Here is an 18,162-nt window from a genome sequence, read left to right on the forward strand (position 1 = left end):
GTCTTACTCTCAACTCCAGACTAGCCTGTATGCAATGTCTCATTATTCAAAGAAAGCACTTCAAATGTAGTGACCTTACACAATTAGTGCCAAACTATTTTTGCTCTTTTAAATTTGAAGCTAAGAATATCTTTTATGGCATCTGCTCTTTATGAATTTAACTAACAGACTCGGTTGAAAAATTTCGGGGGAGTTGCACTTTCTATGTGAAGCTTATTTTTCATTGGTTAAGTTTCTTAGTGAGCCTCAGCGCTTCTGCGTGTGTGTCTTTCTGTGCAGTGCGTCGTCGCAGCACTTCTGGTTAACCGGGACACACACGAGGTTTGATGCCTCATGAAATAAAACAGAAAACAGAAGGCAAGCTGTTACTGTAAATCTCAAAGGTCTCGAAGGTATGCCACGAAAAAAAAAGTTGAGGACTCAGCTTGTTCCACGGCAGCTGTGTCCCTGTCTGTGACTACGAGTGGGAATTTCACTGTAAATTTGATTACACTGTATGTTAAAGGGGGGGAGAGAAGCAGCCTTACAAATCTGCTGGAGTTGTTGTTCCTCAAAGTTTTGGCGTTGCCGAAGGCCTCTAGCAGCGGGTTGGACTGCAGGATGATGTCTTTGACGTGCTGCGAGGAGACAGATTCAGTGAGCTGATGCTACATCACAAACAGATGAGGCAGCAGGTAGAGAAACCACACACTTCACACCCCGACTCTCTGAAAGTTTCCACTAAGATAGCAGCATGGCGCACACATGCACATCTACAGACAGACACACAAAATCTGGAGGGCATTATCCTCCCTATGAGCCATGTGTGTGTCAGAAACACATGAGTTTTAAATCAGTACAGCAGACAGAGATATTCCCCACTTCCAGTATTGTTCACAGAGGCTGAGTGGTATTTCTTGGAAATTTTCTTTTATCAGTCCTGTACTAAAGAAAAACATCCTTCGCTGACACACATTCTTATATGAGTTTAGCCTTTTAACTACGCTGAAGTTCTTCTTGCACTGATGTTTTATTCCAGCATGATCTCCAGATGTCCAAAAATCTGAATAAGTACAAGTACTATTAGATATAGGGCTGTGCGATATGACCAAAATCTCATATCCCGATATAAGAATTCTATCGTCCCAATAACGATATAAATCACAAAAATGTAACATTTTCTGTAAATTCTGTGAATCTCGGGCAGCTCGTCTTGCGGGAAGTGTTTCCAGCTGCGCGTCATGTAGCTGGAGTCCAGTGTTTTAACCAATGCATGAAACTATACATTTTTAGACATAAGTTGTAACAGCTGACGTTTTCTTTGTGAGTATTTATTACATGGCGTGCTGCGGGGAAAAACCTGTTCTAACGTTTGAGTCTAAGGTTTATTTTTTAGCACCTGGCGGCTCTTTTTTAATTCTCATCCATAAATAATCTGCTCTTTCACGTGATTCAGTTTATTTTGAAAAGTCTCAACAGGATCTTGAGCTTTATTGTGAAAGGTTTATGTGGAACATAAACAAGCGTCCACGCGATGGTGTTACCGTCGTTGTTGCTAACGACAACGCATAAAACAGGCGCTTGTCCGTCTGTAGTGTGGTTATATAAAATATAAGAGAAAGAGAGAACTTTAAGAAATTAATATAGCCACTACAGTGACCATCAAAACGATGAAAAAATATTGCTGTAAACAGTTTATTTTGCGACACCACGAAACAAACGATAGCTAAAATGAAACGATAGACGTTTTTATATCGGCATCCGATATATATCGTTATATCGAACAGCCCTAATTAGATATGTAGAAGCTTTGAGAAATGTATGTTGCTAAAACAGCTGAACTGACACAGTGATATTATCTTGAGGCATGAAGTACAGTTAACATTATCATAGTTATATAATAAAGCTGTCTTAGTTGATTTAGTGTAAGCAGTCTATCGTTGAATTTAAAGGTAGAAAAGCCAAATGGCCCCTCTCTGGGACTAAGTGGTTAAGCCCGAAAATTATTTCTGATTGTTTTCTTGGTGGAAGCAGCTCTGAGTGGATTAATTATAAAACTCCCACTGCCATCACGGTGCAGGAATTTCCTCATCAAACTTCAGATCTTTATCGCGCTTAGAAACTGGACATCTGCTGTTTTTTTTGTTTTTGTTTTTTTATTTGAGGGGGGTTGGGGGGTGCCAGATGGCACGAGGGGGCTGGTGTATAAGAGTCTGCTGACGGGCTCACAATAGGACACAAAGGATGAGGATGACAAGACAAAGACTGGAGCAAAGCGTGAAAGACAATGCAGGAATGAGACAGCAACAGGTGGTTTGACTGCACACGTGTGCAGTTAGTATCACAAATCATTCTGGTTTAACTTAGTTATCGTTCACATGTGCACTTAAGCATTTCAAGTATGCATTCCTCATTTACAAACTGCCGAGAAGGACAAAAGGCATCTCCTCTCACCTGCACTCTAGGTCCACCGCCTGACACTCTGGAGATGTAGCCCATGATATATTTGGCTGCCACAGTCTTCCCTGCTCCGCTTTCGCCGCTGAAAAGCAGATAAAGACTTCATCACATGCTTTCTCAAACACAAGCCAAATTCAGATACACCTGATAGCCTGCGGCACACGCTCACTGAGACATTGTTTTCTGTCTCACACAAGCACAGTTTTTATTCACTCAGTGACTAAAAAACACCCGCCCCAAAACTGTTTTTTGGTTTTGATTTTTGTTCACCTATTATGGGTTTTAAATGAATTTTCCTTGTTCCCGTTTGTTCTGGTGGCTTATCAGTCTAAAGCTTATGTCATACCCCACCTGCATGTGATCTGATATTTAACAATAAGCCAGCTTAGGAACAGCTTGGCCTGTGCATTAAATAGTTTCCTGCATACATCCCAGTGCAGACTTTTGTCTCTTCTCTAAGAATAAACACATATTTTACATCCATATTTGAAAACAGAATCTGGTACATGGTTTGTTTACATGTGTTTGTTTTGGTTGGACACACTACAATAAACAGGATAATTTGGACTACTAAACATGGTAAACTTTGTCCAGACAGCCGGTATTTGGACAGTTACAACATTTTTATCCTTTAGAGTTTCTATTTTAGCGGCATCAACCTGGAATAAAAGATTCCAGATTGCAAGTTCAGTCCTCAGCTTTCATTTGGAGTACATTTAAATCAATATAGAAAAAAAAAAATCACTATGTAGCAAATGTACCCAGATTTAAACACATAGTACCCAAAGCTGAGGGGTAAAAAGCAATTGGACACAGTACTTTTGTCCCAAATGTAAACCTACTTAAATTAAAGAGACTTGCAACGTATCTTACTCTATGTTAAAGTGAATAAAGAGTCTGAAAAAAAAATGTGTAACTGTTTAAACATGTGTCATTTGAATTGCACAAACTCTTCATTCAGACAAAAATCCAGATCAAAATTGGTTGAGAATATGTTTATGTGTGTGTGAGACACGTTTCGTGCAAATTTCCACCTCAGAAAGTAAAACTGAATCTCTTAAATAAGCAGTCATAGCTAGACAGCTACATTTACCGCCTTGCACATGCAGGTGGATGAACGCTGCAGTAATAACGACATTTATCCCGTTTTGTTTACATAGCTTTCCTTCGTATCTTTTCCCTCAGCCTACTCTTGTCTTTTTCCTCTCCTTGCCTTTCACTGTGCCGGGGTCATACTTATTTTGACCTATGTGGTTTGGCAGTGGATGATGGCTGGATCTGTTTTTTCTTTCTGTGCCTTAAAGTAGAGTCAGGATGGTACAGCCGCTGTGAGAAACACAGCTGCAGACTGTTTGAGACTGCCAAAGGAAGTCATGGGAGCTGCTCTATTACACAGTCTCAGTATAGCTGCACACATCCTACTATATACACCTCCCAGCCTGTACCAGATGCTAAAGTTTTGCCTGGACTTCCTCGCTGTGCAGTTTGGAATCAAGTAGGAAACTGATAGTTTAGTTATATGCATCTGAGAGCATAGTTTCTCCTCCTGCAATCGACCCTCTAAAGAGGTATTTCCAGCACAAGCTGCAGTGAGACTTTGAGGCCCATTTAAACCCCCAAAGGGGCAGGTCTCATTGTTGTGGCGTTTGAATGCTGAAGACATTTCTGACTTCTGCAGTGATTTATTACCCAAACAAGGACATGAGTTACACAATGCAGTGCAGAGGGAGGGAGCGTTAAGCATTATCTTTCATAAATTATTACTGACTTGAGCTATGTGAAGGATGTTCAGTCAACAGTCTAGTTTTGGCAGTTTTGAATCCAACAAGGTGTTCGCTGCATTCCCACAGAACTCGCTGAGCCACATGTACAGTCTGTTTGACAAGATTTTCCTGTGATAATGTCAGTGCATTGTTTTTTTGTATGTTTTTACATTGTTTGTATACATCACCTCCTATGACTTTTGCCTGCATACTAAACATCTCTTTTAGTTACTGATACTAAGGAGTAGGAGGGCTGAGGGTCATAGCTCACAGGACCCCTGTTTCAGTCGCTGACCTCCACTTTAAGATATTTGGTGAAATTAAGCAAATTTTTAAAATTTTACATTTTAATTAGCGTGTCTTTTTCTTTGTTGTATAGGCTACCCTAAAGTTTTGCCTATTACACTATGTTCTTTGTAAGAAAGTGCAGGAAATATACCGCTAGAATTTGACTACCTGAGACTTTGAGCGATCACACCAGGACATTCATTTTCATGCGTCTCCACATGCAGCTGCAGAAATATCTAAAAGCCCAACATAAATGCATTTTCACAGTGCAGGCCACACCCAATGACTACGTGCATATTTTAAGCATTAAAATGATCCCGACAATCTCTCACCACACATTGTCCTTCTCAAACTGATCTAATTATAACAGCAACCTGCTCTGTTGACACCGATGAAAAGGCACAATCATGCGTGGAAAGGATCCCACGCACAATCATTAAAAAAAAGAAAGGGCAGATTCCTGGTAAAAAGCCAGCCGAGCAATGAATAAGCCTGCTTTCTCTCAGACCGGGTTTAAGAAGCTGTTGTTCACTCGTCATGTGACTGAAATTTAAGATGGCTTCAAAGAACAAAATCAAGCAAAACTGCCAAGAAATTGTGAAATCGTGTATTTCTGAAATATCTGTATATCTGTATTTAGAGCACATGTAAAGGAACTGGTCCTCGATAAAAAACAAAAAGTATCATAAAAGAGAAATAAACACTTTGTTAAATCCAAATCGTCACATATTCAAATGCTGTTACAATATCAGAGAAATAAAAGAAATGCTCAGCCGCTCTTTTTCTGCATTAACCTCATTTCTGATTCTTAATATAATATTTTTTTAAAAACTGCTAACACAGGTGGGTGCTGACCACGCTGCACGGTTAGCAGTTCACAGCAGCCTTTGTTTGCTGAGACCTGGTTCATCATAAAACCACTTCCATGCTTTTGTTTGCTGATTTAGTCAATCACAAAATCCACCTCGGTGCCTTTATGTGGAAAACTGAACGAGCAACTGCTGGCTGTCCAAACAACAGCCGAAAGTGCTGAAGCAGGGGTCATTCATCATGAGGTAAGCACTATAGCAACCACGCTGCTCAGATGAGTGGGCCATAGCATAAAAACCCCCTAATGACACCACATTTTTCTCAGCTTTGTAGGTCAGAAACATTCATCGGGAAACTCAAACAGGCTGCGAAAGCATCTAAAATCCTCTAAATCTAGGGAGTGAGGGAACCATGCAGGTGTCCTCTTTTCTTTTTTTTTAAAAAACAGGAAGTTTTTCAAAAATAGCTGCTATAGCGGCTGCTTTGTTTCCATCTCACATCCTGAGGATTTAGCAGCCAGATCAAGCTGTAAAATCATTGTTTTCCTATTTGAGGACTGGCACATTTTATTTTCTCTTTAATTTGTAATTCACTGAAGCTGAAAACAGTATGATGGAAAAACACCACACAAACACTGACTCAGCTCTACTGAATGATGTGGTCAGACCTGTTAGGTCTGTCCTCTCGCCCGTCTATTATCATGACCTGCAGAGCAGTTCAGTGTTGTGATCTCACAGATCACATTGCACAGATTATCGTCTCCAGCTTTTGTCTCATTTTGTCACATCCTGCACATTTGACACGCTAATATAAAGTGCTGAAGGTTACAAAAATGTCAGTTGAAACCAATAAACTGGGCAACTATAGTATCTTAATAAGATATGGATAAGGTCATATTTTGGTTGATTTATGATCTTTTTAATTATTTTGGATAAAAGCAAATCCACTGTTTTTTTAAAAGCACCGAGATCGGTCCCCAATGTACAGTACAGTTTATCAGGCTCTATTTTGAATGGATAATTTAAATAAAAATGCAGCTTTTCTGGTTCTGAAAATAATTTCCTTGTCACATGCCGTTAACTAATGATCACTATAGAAGGCAGAGAAAGAATGGCCAGAATTTCAAAGTCTTACCTAATGATGACACACTGGTTCTCACGGTCTATCATCATGTTTCTGTACATGTTATCTGCCAGAGCGTAGATGTGAGGAGGATTCTCATACTGAGCCTGAGAGAGGATAAAAGATTAAATTAGTGGTTAGACAAGTGAATATACATTTAAATACAACGAGGGTTTCTATAGACAAAAACATGGATGCCATGGGCTCCCCAGTGTCACCCATTGTAGCCAACCTTTACATGGAGGAAGTGGAAAGTAAAGCTCTTGGCTCTTTCAAAGGGACAGCACCTAGCCACTGGTACAGATACGTAGATGACATCTGGTTCAAAATCAAAAGCTGAGAAGTAGAAGCCTTCACTGCTCACATCAACTCAGAGGACAGAAACATAAAGTTTACCAGGGAAGACCCAAAGGACAACAGTTTGCCATTTCGGACTGTTCTGTGCACATTGGGGAAAATGGAAAACTCAGCATTGAAGTTTACCAGAAGCCCCCACACACAGACCAGTACCTACTCCTTGACTCCCGCCACAAACGTGGAGTGATCAGGACCCTGCAACACCGGGCAGAAAACATTCCCTCTAAGTAATAAGGGAAAGAAAAGGAACACACACATGTAAAAAAAAAAAAAAACTTTTAATACATGTGATTATCCCAGTTGGGCTTTCATCAAATCAGCACAGTAAAGAAGGTCAGACGCCAACTAGCGAGAAACAGACGGACAAACAGAACAACATCATCGTCCCTTATGGATCAGGTTCATCAGAGAAACTCCCAGTTTCCATCCCAGTGCACTTCAGAGCCAGTCACACACTCAGACAAAAACACAGACACAACTCCCAAACACAAACTAGACAATGTAGTGCATGCTGTGCTGTCCACCAAGGAGTGCTAAGACCTCCACGTTGGAAAAACCAAACAGTCACTTCAAAAACTGATGGCACCAACTGTCTGCCATCTTTAATCCAGTTTTGAGATCCCTTCCCAGGTGTCTTAACGCCCACTCACATCTTGCATCAATTGACCTCAATAAGTTTCAATAAGGTCACTCAAGCTCCTTAGATTACTTTATGAATCACTAAGTAACACTTTTGACATCCATAGACTGTATATAAAAGATGAATACAACCTCTGTGACATCACCTATTAGGAAAGCCAATTATGAAGCTGTTGCCATCTTGGTGCTTTGAAACTGGATGTGACAAACTTGACCCTGACAGAGGCAGTTATTTATGAAATAAACATTATGTTGGATTCAGTATTACTGGGTGATATATTCTTTCAATTTTAAAAATGGGAAGTGTAAATTCTGACAAAATGCACACAGTATCGTGTTGCTGTACATGTTCAGTAGATCAGTGGTTCTCCACCACAGCTACAAATACTCCAAATTAGCTCAACTATTCTAAAGAAACGTGCAGAAAATTTAAAGACAAATGATTTAAACAGACACATAAGCAATAAATAAATAAAAAAAATATATAAAAAATATACAAATAAATAAAATATGGAGACAGCTGAAATAGCCTGTATAAAATTATACAGTCATGACTTGTTTAAGTAAAATTTTAGCTCGCAGTCAAACCTCTTCCAACTGTATGCTAAAGATATGAACAGTAAAGAAGAGCTGGTAGCTGAGAATAATAATAAATGATGAAATTTTTGGCAAAAATATCAGAAAAAAAAAAGATGCAAAATCTACCTGGAACGTTAATAATAAATTACACGAATAGTGCAGTTAGCAGTTAAAGTGGAAGTTACTAACATGGTTACTAACATGGCTCCATAATTGTTTTTAGTGCAATAAACAGCTGAACCTGTTAGCAAAATAATCGGGTCAAAATATCATGAAATGAATGGATCTAATCAAAAAAAAAAAAAAAAAGAGTAGTAGCAAAAATTAGGACATAAATACTTTAATACTGAGCTGAAGGGATGTCAGATAAAAAAGTTTGGACACCACTGCTCAGGGGTAGGCTTACTCATTTTATATTTTGTTATATTTCATATTCATTTTATTAATATAAAAAGTATTAAACAGTTAATTCACCATTAACTCGTGGTATAGTAACATCTGCTGAGAACTACAGTGCCCTGACGGTTAAGGAAACCTAGTGAAATTTTAAACAAACTTTTATGCGTAATAAAGTTATTATGTAATCAGAGACAGGCTGACCTATAAAATCCACAAAAACCATAAAAAAAAAATTACTATAATACAATTACACACTGCTGTCATTTTTGTCTGTGATGCTAGAACAAAATAGCGACCTTTTGCCAAGACAGTTGCACTTGGTCCCTTTTTGTGATTATTTCAAACAACTTATGAACAAATATGAACTTTTCCCCGATAATTTGAGCTGGCTAACCATGCAAATATAAACCCCGTGCACTTGTGTGCAATTGCGATCTGAATTTGGCATGTGTGATGCTTTCACAGTCTGTTAGAATTTTTAAAGCTTTTCAGTGTGTTCCTGGCTCGAGAATTCGAGTTCGCTGTCAACGGGCTGGCCAAGAGAGAGGAGGCAGACTCGAACAGGATGTTCTGTGATGGTGCTGCCAAGCTGCTCCAGCGGTTGAGTCAAGTTTGTGACAGCAGCATCTGCTCGCTGGAAAGTTTTCACAGCATCTAACCCAGTACATTTAAAACCTTTGTCTTTCAGACCGTTACCAGCCTAAACCAGCCTGACACTTCAATAACATCAGAGACCCAGAAAAAAGCTTATTTCCTTAAGATGATGCTGGATCTACTTACTGCGCCTTGATACATCTCAATTTCTTTATCCCCAAAATATGGCATCTGCTTGAAGGGGTTGACAGATATGAGCACGGGACCGATGTATGTCTGGTGAGATTGTGAGTTAAAGAGATTAAAGAGTGGGAGCAAAACAGTGGTACCAAATTACAATCACCTCTCACAAAGAGAAAACTGTGTCGAAAAGAAAGAACTTAATCTCTGATTGCCATGACGTCAACAGAGATGGCAACAGTGCAGCAGTGTGGCGTATTTGGCGATCAGGCCTGAGCCTAAATAAGTATGCAGCGCTTACAAATGACAGAGAATAGACCGACCATGTAACACTGTGAGGTTTTATGCCTTGAAGCCAAAATGCAGCTCAAGGCAAATAAAGCAGCTATTGTGGGTGGCCCATAGTGACCCACAGCCTTGGCAGGGAGACCTCACAGTTACAGATATTTACTGAGCAAAATCAAAGGAGAGACTCAGAGCTGTCGAACCTGAAACTGCCTGCATTTGGTAAACTTGGTAATGCCGAGCGCTGGCCGTGCGACAGTGAGGGTTTATGTTTATGTAATGAGCCATTAGGAGCGGCCTTTCAAGGCACTCATTCATTCATCTCGTTTCACGTCGTGAATACGCGCGTGTGTGTGTGGCCACAGCTGCACTTTAAACTTAAACCCAGCATTTGTGTGATGCAGTGTATGAAAATGATAGCTCTCAAGAAGATCATTTTAAATTCGTAACACAATCAAATTCAGCTGTTTAAAAGATAGCAGCTATGCTCTCACCACCACCCCCTTACAAATTCTGCACCACAGTGAAAGGCCTGGTGAAAGAGCAGGAGTTAGAGATACAAAGACGCCCTTTCCTCCCCGCTCACCTTCCAACACTGACCTATTACTCATTGCTAATATGTCACAGCGAATGACCATTCAGCTATTCTGGGTATAGCAGGAAAGAGAAGGGCTCCGCTATTCCTCACTGGGGTGTGAACTGTGAGCGTGAGCAAAGGATACAAAGATGTAGTCATCCATGTATCTCTTCTTGAGGTTGTCCACGATGGCGTCCTCATTGATCTTGCTGAGCAGCACCATGTCATCCACGCCGCTGTGTTTGACATTGTGGCTCTGCCAGTGGTACCGGTAGTGCCCCCGGCTCCCCTGAAACAAAACACACACAATGTCCAACTGTTAGGTCACTGAAAAAGACAGAATGAGATCATGCATAGAGTCTGACGTCACGGATGCGCAGACACACTGCTACTTTTCAACACACTCATAACCTTCGTAACCACACCACTCAGGCAATCAAACGAAAGTGGAACACGGTCATTATCACTCAAATAAAAGACATAGAAAAATTAATATTACACACATTTCCTGACCTGAGAAACATGTTTACATGAAAACAGTGCGAGGTCAGATTCCCAAGAGCGCTTGTTGCCAAAGATGCTCTAAACATTTATCCAGCATCCTAAAACTCTGGCTTCTCTCTACATCCCTGTTTTTCTTTTTAGTCGAGTGAGTCTCCGGAGAACTGAGGTCATTCATCATGTGCTATGAGTCAGTATTGTCTGGCTACTGTGGACGAGGGTCACAATGTGCTGTGAGGGGTGAGTCTCTTTCTCCTGGATGGAGAACCACTCAAAGACACGGACAGCATCCAGAACATTAGTCAACACACAAGTTAACTCTTGACTTCCTCTCTCTTTAGGGAGGAAATGTGGGGAGAGGAAGCAGAAGAGCAAGGCTTTAAACAATACTGCCAAGAGAAAGAAATCATTAGGGGCTTTTGGACCACGGGAGCTTTTTTGGTAATTTTAGAATGTGGCGGCAGAACCACGCCGATCATCTTTTTTAGCTTGTAGAATAGAAACTTTCTCCTAGAGCTGTGTGTGGTGTGGTGTAGATGCATAGCATGACACACTGATTGGTCAAATGCAGCTTTGGTGCTCATCACTAAAATAAAAAGCAGCTGTGTGAACATCAGCTCTTAAAGTTAGTCTTAAAGAAAGGAAGCAGCAGTGAAGTCCAGGCTTTACTGAGTCTACATGCGATGGAAGAAATCGAACACAATTTCGACTCATTGGAGTGAGATATTATTTAGGCTACTTGTCGCCAGTCGATTTCATCTTCCTGTTAGACATCTAGCACACAAAAAGTCATGGAAAATAAAGCTGCTGGAGATGAGAGAAGATTAGAAAGTAATCAACTACAAAACTGGTGGGGAATGGTGCAAACAAAACCAGACTGCATGACTTCGTTTTGTCTTTGTCCCCTCATTGCAGCCCCCCCCCAATCCTGGTTCTGCTGGAGGTTTCTTCCTGTTAAAAGGCAGTTTTTTTTATTTCCCCTCTTGTCAAAGAGCTTTGCTCAAACTGTCTGATTGTTAGGGTTTTCTCTTTTTTCTCTGTATTATTGTAGTATTTTTACTTTGCAATATAACGCACATTGAGACAGCTGTTGTTGTGATATTTGGGGCTATATAGATAAAACTGAATTGAATTGAATAAAAGGCTTAGAAGGTATGCCATTCTGGAGGACTTTCATCGCTTTCAGGATGTTTTCAGGACAATTTCAGGACCCTAGCTACTCATAGCCCATCAGAGAATGCACAATAATTTCATGTAATTAAGAGGGAAGCCACTGATTTTTCCTGGCTGCAAAGAAGTTGCGTCATATTTTTATTCTAGTGTGGCCAAGCTGTAATTGGAAACACTGAAGTAAACCCCTGGACCGTGTTTGTGGCTTCTGAGATTTCGTATTGTAACGTATTATCTGACAAATGCTTTGCTATAATATACAGTCCCTTCAAGAAGTTTGTACTTCAGTTCTGGTGAGTCAAATTCAGCAGTTAGTCTTTTATCTTTGTACTATTTTGCAGATATTTGCACAGTCTAAGTAATCCTTATCACGTTTGTTGATAACGGTGAACTCCATTCTAGCCATTAGCAGCCAAAATGCTAACGCTTAGTCCTCAAAATACAGAATTCAAAACGAGTGGTTTCAGCCTGTGGTTTCAGAGTCTTCAGATAGTGCACGCTAACAGACACTTACTAAAGGACACACATTAATCCCAGTTCTTTTATTCTTTCGGTGATGATACTTTCTGTGTCAGAAGTGTATGGTTGATTTGTTGTCTTGAGTACATAATATGCCTCTATATTTTCCGTGGATAAGTGAGGTTCGATTAAAGGCAGTCTTATTGTGGCATATTGTTAAAAATAAGTGAAGCAACAACAACAAAACTATGAATACAATAACTGTTGCTCAACTGTGGTTTCCAAGGACAAAGATGAAGTTTAGCAAGGCCGTCAATTATTTTCTCAACTCTGTACCAGCATCAGGGCTGAACTTTAAACCTCAACTTCATTCTGGTTTCTTGGGTTTATGCTTTGAATCTTAGAGGTCGCGGAGTCCTGCTTATTCCAGTGTTACACAACACGTTAAAACTGTAAGCCTGGATTTCCACCGAATGCTATAATCTTTCCTGCACATAGAGACTCTAGTACACGCTAGATGTGAATAAAAGTCAAGCGCTAAAAGTTGCTTTTACAGCAGGAAAAGGAAAAGAAACAAAAACAGCAAAGGGAAAAAGCCACAATGTAACACTACAGTACAAAATTAACCGTGGAAAGTCATTGTGCTTTAACTTATTAACTCTAAATTACCATGTCCAAGGAAGAGGAGAGCCAGAAGCATTTAATATCCTCCACAGTCTCTTTACAGCAGCGAGATTAAAACCACTTTACAGACTCAGTCATAGCATGGGAGATGGTGAGGAATGTTTACGGCTTTTCAGCTTAATTCAGCGGGTATTTTCCATTAGGTGGGAAGCAGCAAATTGCTGTTTGATTACTTCTCGACATCATACGGATTAACAGGCCTCACAACTTTTAGGTGTGGCTGAGAGAGATGCCGACTTCTTTCATTGTCAGCAGTGTCAGGATGATGCCACTCTCAGCGGCAAAAACACCTCTTTTGGTGAAGTGAATTTGCTTCTCTATCTGTAAATTACAAAACTGTACAAAAAGAAATATTTAAAATGTATATCTGGAAAAACCACCTAAAAGGGAAAAATCTTCCATTTTCTGGATGAGCAGCCTTTTAAAAGGTGTTTACACACACAAAAAATGTCAGAGGAAGGGTGTAGAATTGCAATATAAATAGGAGAACAGCAGTATTACTGTGTACAGTAAAATTACAGCATATAACAGTGAGGCTGATCCTTCTGAATGCATTGTGTTCATCTCGAGGTTCCTTTGTCCTTAATAGACCTCAGTAAAGACACAAAGTGTTATTCGTTATTGTTGACGGATGAACTTCTTATTTCAGGAAATTACCATCGCACACTCTGACATTCTTATTTAGGTTAGCACCTTTTGTCCATCAGGAATGCCAATGTTAAGAGACAGCGCTGGCTCAACTGCAAAGAGAAAATAAGTGAACATGATATCTTTTATTTTTCTCTGCTATGTGTGGAATGAAAGTCTGCCGACTCAAGAAGGGAGAGGTAATAAGCTGGAAACGTAGGAGGCAAGAGTCACATATTCTTGGGTCTTGTCTAATGAGGGAAGCATACTAAGTAAATATTCATACTCGCAGCAGCGACTGAGGGAGTAGCTGCACACGTACAGACATCAGGGAGACGCCTGAAAGAATCACACTCTTCTGCTGCTGAGCAGCTCCGGAGCAGCTGACTGTGCCGACTGTAACAGCGATGATTGGCTGGAGCGTGACTTTGAACCAAAAACGCTTATTTTATACTTTTAATTAAAGACACTTTTCCACTCGTTTAAATCCAGACACTTAAAAGTTATGAAGCAGATGTTTCTCTACAGTTAGTGTAGTGTTGCATGCAGCCGCTAGTTTTATTAAATTGAGTCCCTGCACATGAACCAGACTGTAAACAAACAAAAAAAAAAAAACCTTTTGCAGGTTGCTAAGTGCAGCACCTTAAATGAGGAGGCTGTTTAGCATTTACTGTATTTCAGGCTGGAGCTCCCAGAGAAAACCTGGGAGCTCTTGGAGAACATGCGAACTCCACACAGTTGACTGGGTTTGAATCCAGGACTGTCTTGCTAATAGGCAAAGGTGTTAACCACTGAGCCACTCTGCTGCCATCCTGTTAATAAGGTGAAGAGCACAACAAATAAGAGAACAGTGTAACAGTAAATAACTGTGACTCAGGACCTAATTACATGAATTGTGGATACATGACCTTTTATTTGTTCCACAACAAAGCTGTCCATCTCAAAGCACTAATTACTCAACTAATTTAATTTAATATGAGGCCACAGCACCATTAATGTCTAATCAATTACCTTTTATGGTAAATAATATTGAGCATACTTTCTCAGGTTTTACAGGTTTTATGGTATGAAATCGCTTTGGCTCAGTTTACAGGAAATCTTACTACTGTTACCGTAGTCTGTGGTGATGTAGTAAGACATACACACACACACACAGGGGACATCTGGCATAATGTGGAGTCTATAGTGGCCATAACGACATCATCACCATGCAACCGGAGACTTCCCTCTGAGCACAGCTATACACAGAAGGAGCTCACACATGGCAAGATCTATATAAATGCAAATATATATAATATATAATATTGTGACAACTTCCCCTAAAAAATATTAATGGGCAGAGAAGACAGTGGATTCCTTTTCTCTCGTCAAATCTGAAAACAGAACCAGACCTTTTCCCAGAAGTTACTACAAAGGAATTTCAACACCGCTCCTGATCCATAAGCCCAGGCTTTCCCTCCATGCAAATACCATCACCATATATGGAAAGTGTGTGAGCAGCTCTGACTCGGGATACAGGAAATGGCTGGGTTTGATTCACTATCATAAGCGGCACTTTCCCTCTTATTTCTCCCTTCTATGCCATTTTTCCCCTTCTTCCACATCAGAGTCTGAAACAGTGAGTCCACCGTGTGTTAGGGCTAGGTTTCTCCTCTGCCCTCTGAGACAGATCTGGATAAAAGCCATGAGAATGAATTCCTCGCTTCTAAAATAAGAAGCAGCTAAAGCCATTGAACACTGTGCAGCAAAAGTCTGGAGAAATCACACAACTTTCATAGAAGCACATGGCTGAGGAATGCTCTGTGAAGCTGATCGCTAGCAGTACGAGTACAGAGAAAAGGTCTCGATACAGGACAACATCCTGTTTCGCATCATGAAAAACTGAAGGATATTTTAGCTAAAGCTGCTGTAATTAAATTTATCCTAATAACAGCAGTACAAGACAAGCTAATACTGGTCACGTACTAAAGGAGACTGCAAGAAAGCATTTCAGTTGATATGACTTAAGACTTTTGGCCTGGATCAGACCGTTTGAAGCGAGACCCTACATCTGATAAGCCCTCAGATATTAGATTAGTTGTGCTGCCATTCCAAGTCGGAGCTTTGTTTAAATATATTGTTCCTAGCGCTGATTTCATGAAGTCTATTTTAAGAAATTACACACACGCAGCAATTAACTTACAACATCACATATTTGGGTCGATGACATAAAAACTAAATGGAGCCTGTGAGTTAGATCAGCCGGGCAACTCGAGCCGCACTGCATCACACACACGTAACACGACCCACTCTCCTCACGTCGCACAGCAAACACAACCTCCTAATTTGTTTATTTTTCTATTTAAGCAGCAAAATTTCCCATCTTTCCCTCTGACGTGTCGATGATTCGCTACCTGCGGTTTCAGCCCCCTCCACAACCACAGCCTCCACCTGTTAGTGCCTGGGAGATGTTTAGTCATTACTCCCCAGTTTAGATTTGGGGGTGTGATAAGATAAACTCTATCTGATGGTTACTTCAGGACTATCAGGACTGGTCAGTTGTGTAAATCAGACAAATGACATAAAACCAAGAACAAAGACCTAAATAATTACACAACGTAAACACACAAATTGACAATAATGCTGGACAAATCCAAACAGATTTAAAAGGTTGGCCCCTGCCAGTACATGAGCTTTAACCTCCAGCCTTCAGCTTCCCTAAATAAGTTAGTTTTTTTTTTTTTTCATTGCTTACTGAAATTACATAAAGTTACTAAAGCTGTCTGGAAAACAGGTCCTCGTTCTCATCTTTATCACCCTGGTTTCGCTCTTCCAAACAGAGCCATATGGTAGCCATTGCAGCAAAAGGCATGTCACGGTTTGCTGTTAACGATCTCAAGGAAGTCTGATCTCTCTGCAGGTGAGCTGTAAAGAATATTGCTTGCCCTGACCAAAAAGTAAACACAGGATATTTAGTCACTCTTTTCCTCTAGTACTACTTCAGCTAAGCTGCTACAATCACCGTCTCCTCAGTAACGCCAAAGCAAGTCAGGGAATCGCTCCAACACACATTTATGTTAGTGGGTTGATTTTGACCGATTTTCTTTTTTCCCCCTCTTGAACGCTTGTTGGGATCCAAAACATTTCAAACAGTGCTTAAGGGGTTACCACTCTCTAAGCTGAATTCCCACCTGGTCTCTGCTGCTTACGCTTGTACTTTGTGTGAGATTAGTCACTGCATGTAATTGGGCCAGATGCAGACGAAACCGCTGACTAAGATAGCTGGCCTTTCCATGGTGGAGGAAAAAGATAAACAATGATGAGAGATGGAGGAGGAGCTCAGCAGAAGAAGAGTGGAGTCAGAGGAGCAATGACCCAGTCTGAGCTTCTCAGTGAGGGGATGCTCATTCAGGTCTAAGTAAGCTCTGTACACACACATGCAAACACACAGAAGCAATGCTGAAAACTACAGTTAAAAGCTGGAGTCTGATTAAAGAGTTCATTCACAGTTTAACACACAGAGGAGGTCTTCCTCTAAACTAAAGCAGTTAAAGATAAAACTGGTCTACAAATTAGTTTTTTGTTTGCACTGGGAAACACAGTCAAGCCTTTTTTTTTTTTTTTAAACACAGTTTTCAGATAATAGATCAGATTTAAGTTGCACGTCAGGTTTTTGAGATGTTTTGATGTTTACACACGCTTTTTCCCACCAAAATATTTTCATACATTTATTCTGAAAACTAACCAGAAGACAGTGGTCAAAAATGTTTGAGCTCTTGCCGGCTTGTACCGCACATCCGTGTCTCTTTGCTTGGACCAGCAGTAGTCGCCCATCATGTATGGAAATTTTCCCTGATAACAGTTTTCCATCACTTGTATATCTCGATGAAATCTTTCTCCATGATCATCACTAACACCGCCCAGACAAGATGGAAGAAAGTCAAGACGGGAATGTAAAAAATGCATCTTCAGTGACATTCTGGCACGCATTAGCTGATATGCTTTCAGCATGTTATCCACAAGCTCAGCAATATTCTTTGCTCCGTGACTGCCAAGGACAACCTGCACGAATGCTTCCCGTGCTGCTGATTCAGACAGGCTTCAGTTTACTTTCAAGCTCACTGTCGAGCATCACTTCACAGATTTCAGGATCAACAAAAACACCTTCCTTCATATTTTCCATGACCATTATTACTTAAAAACAACAAACAAACAAAAGGAGATGCGCTAGATCCCAGTAGCGAAATGCTTGCTGACCAGTTTAACCTCCTAAAAATATATTTTTATAACTATGAAGGTAAAATTCAATCTTGCATCACTGCAAAACCGCATATTGTAGCACTGCAACAACATGCAGTCACATTTGGCTCGACACAAAAAAGGATGACAAAAGGAGGCAATCTGTCACAACACCTGCATACAGACCGAGAGGAAATATGACTTCTGATCATACTGAGAAATATATAGCCTCCAGACTCGCATATTTAACACCAGCAGCAGACAGCGATCTTTAAATCACTTTAACGTCTTTTTCCAGCCAGGTATTTCCAGTAAAATGTAAATCAGAAATGTACTAAAAATAGCACAGCTAAAAATTGTTACTGCAAATACTAAATATAAATATTAGGATACTAAAAATAGAGTCGTGCAGAGTGTGTAGGAACAGCTTCTTGTGAATATAGGTGTATTGTACTGGGAATGACATGCTTT

The 18,162-nt window shown here is 40.3% G+C and overlaps 1 protein-coding gene across 2 annotated transcripts in view; it reads right to left on the reverse strand.

Moving 5' to 3' along the window:
- The window catches only part of myo1ea (myosin IEa), a 49,290-nt gene that overhangs the window by 24,646 nt on the left and 6,482 nt on the right, over window positions 1-18,162 (reverse strand). For both annotated transcript variants that reach the window (XM_040011965.1, XM_040011964.1), the window contains exons 2-6: window positions 10,178-10,321; window positions 9,177-9,266; window positions 6,435-6,529; window positions 2,434-2,521; window positions 528-617 (exon numbers count right to left, since the gene is read on the reverse strand). In XM_040011965.1, coding sequence (XP_039867899.1) covers window positions 528-617; window positions 2,434-2,521; window positions 6,435-6,529; window positions 9,177-9,266; window positions 10,178-10,321 — 507 coding nt within the window. The remainder of the gene's footprint in view (window positions 1-527; window positions 618-2,433; window positions 2,522-6,434; window positions 6,530-9,176; window positions 9,267-10,177; window positions 10,322-18,162) is intronic.

Source organism: Simochromis diagramma, unplaced genomic scaffold (assembly GCF_900408965.1).
Source record: "Simochromis diagramma unplaced genomic scaffold, fSimDia1.1 OVJJ01000603.1, whole genome shotgun sequence".
NCBI lineage: Eukaryota > Metazoa > Chordata > Actinopteri > Cichliformes > Cichlidae > Simochromis > Simochromis diagramma.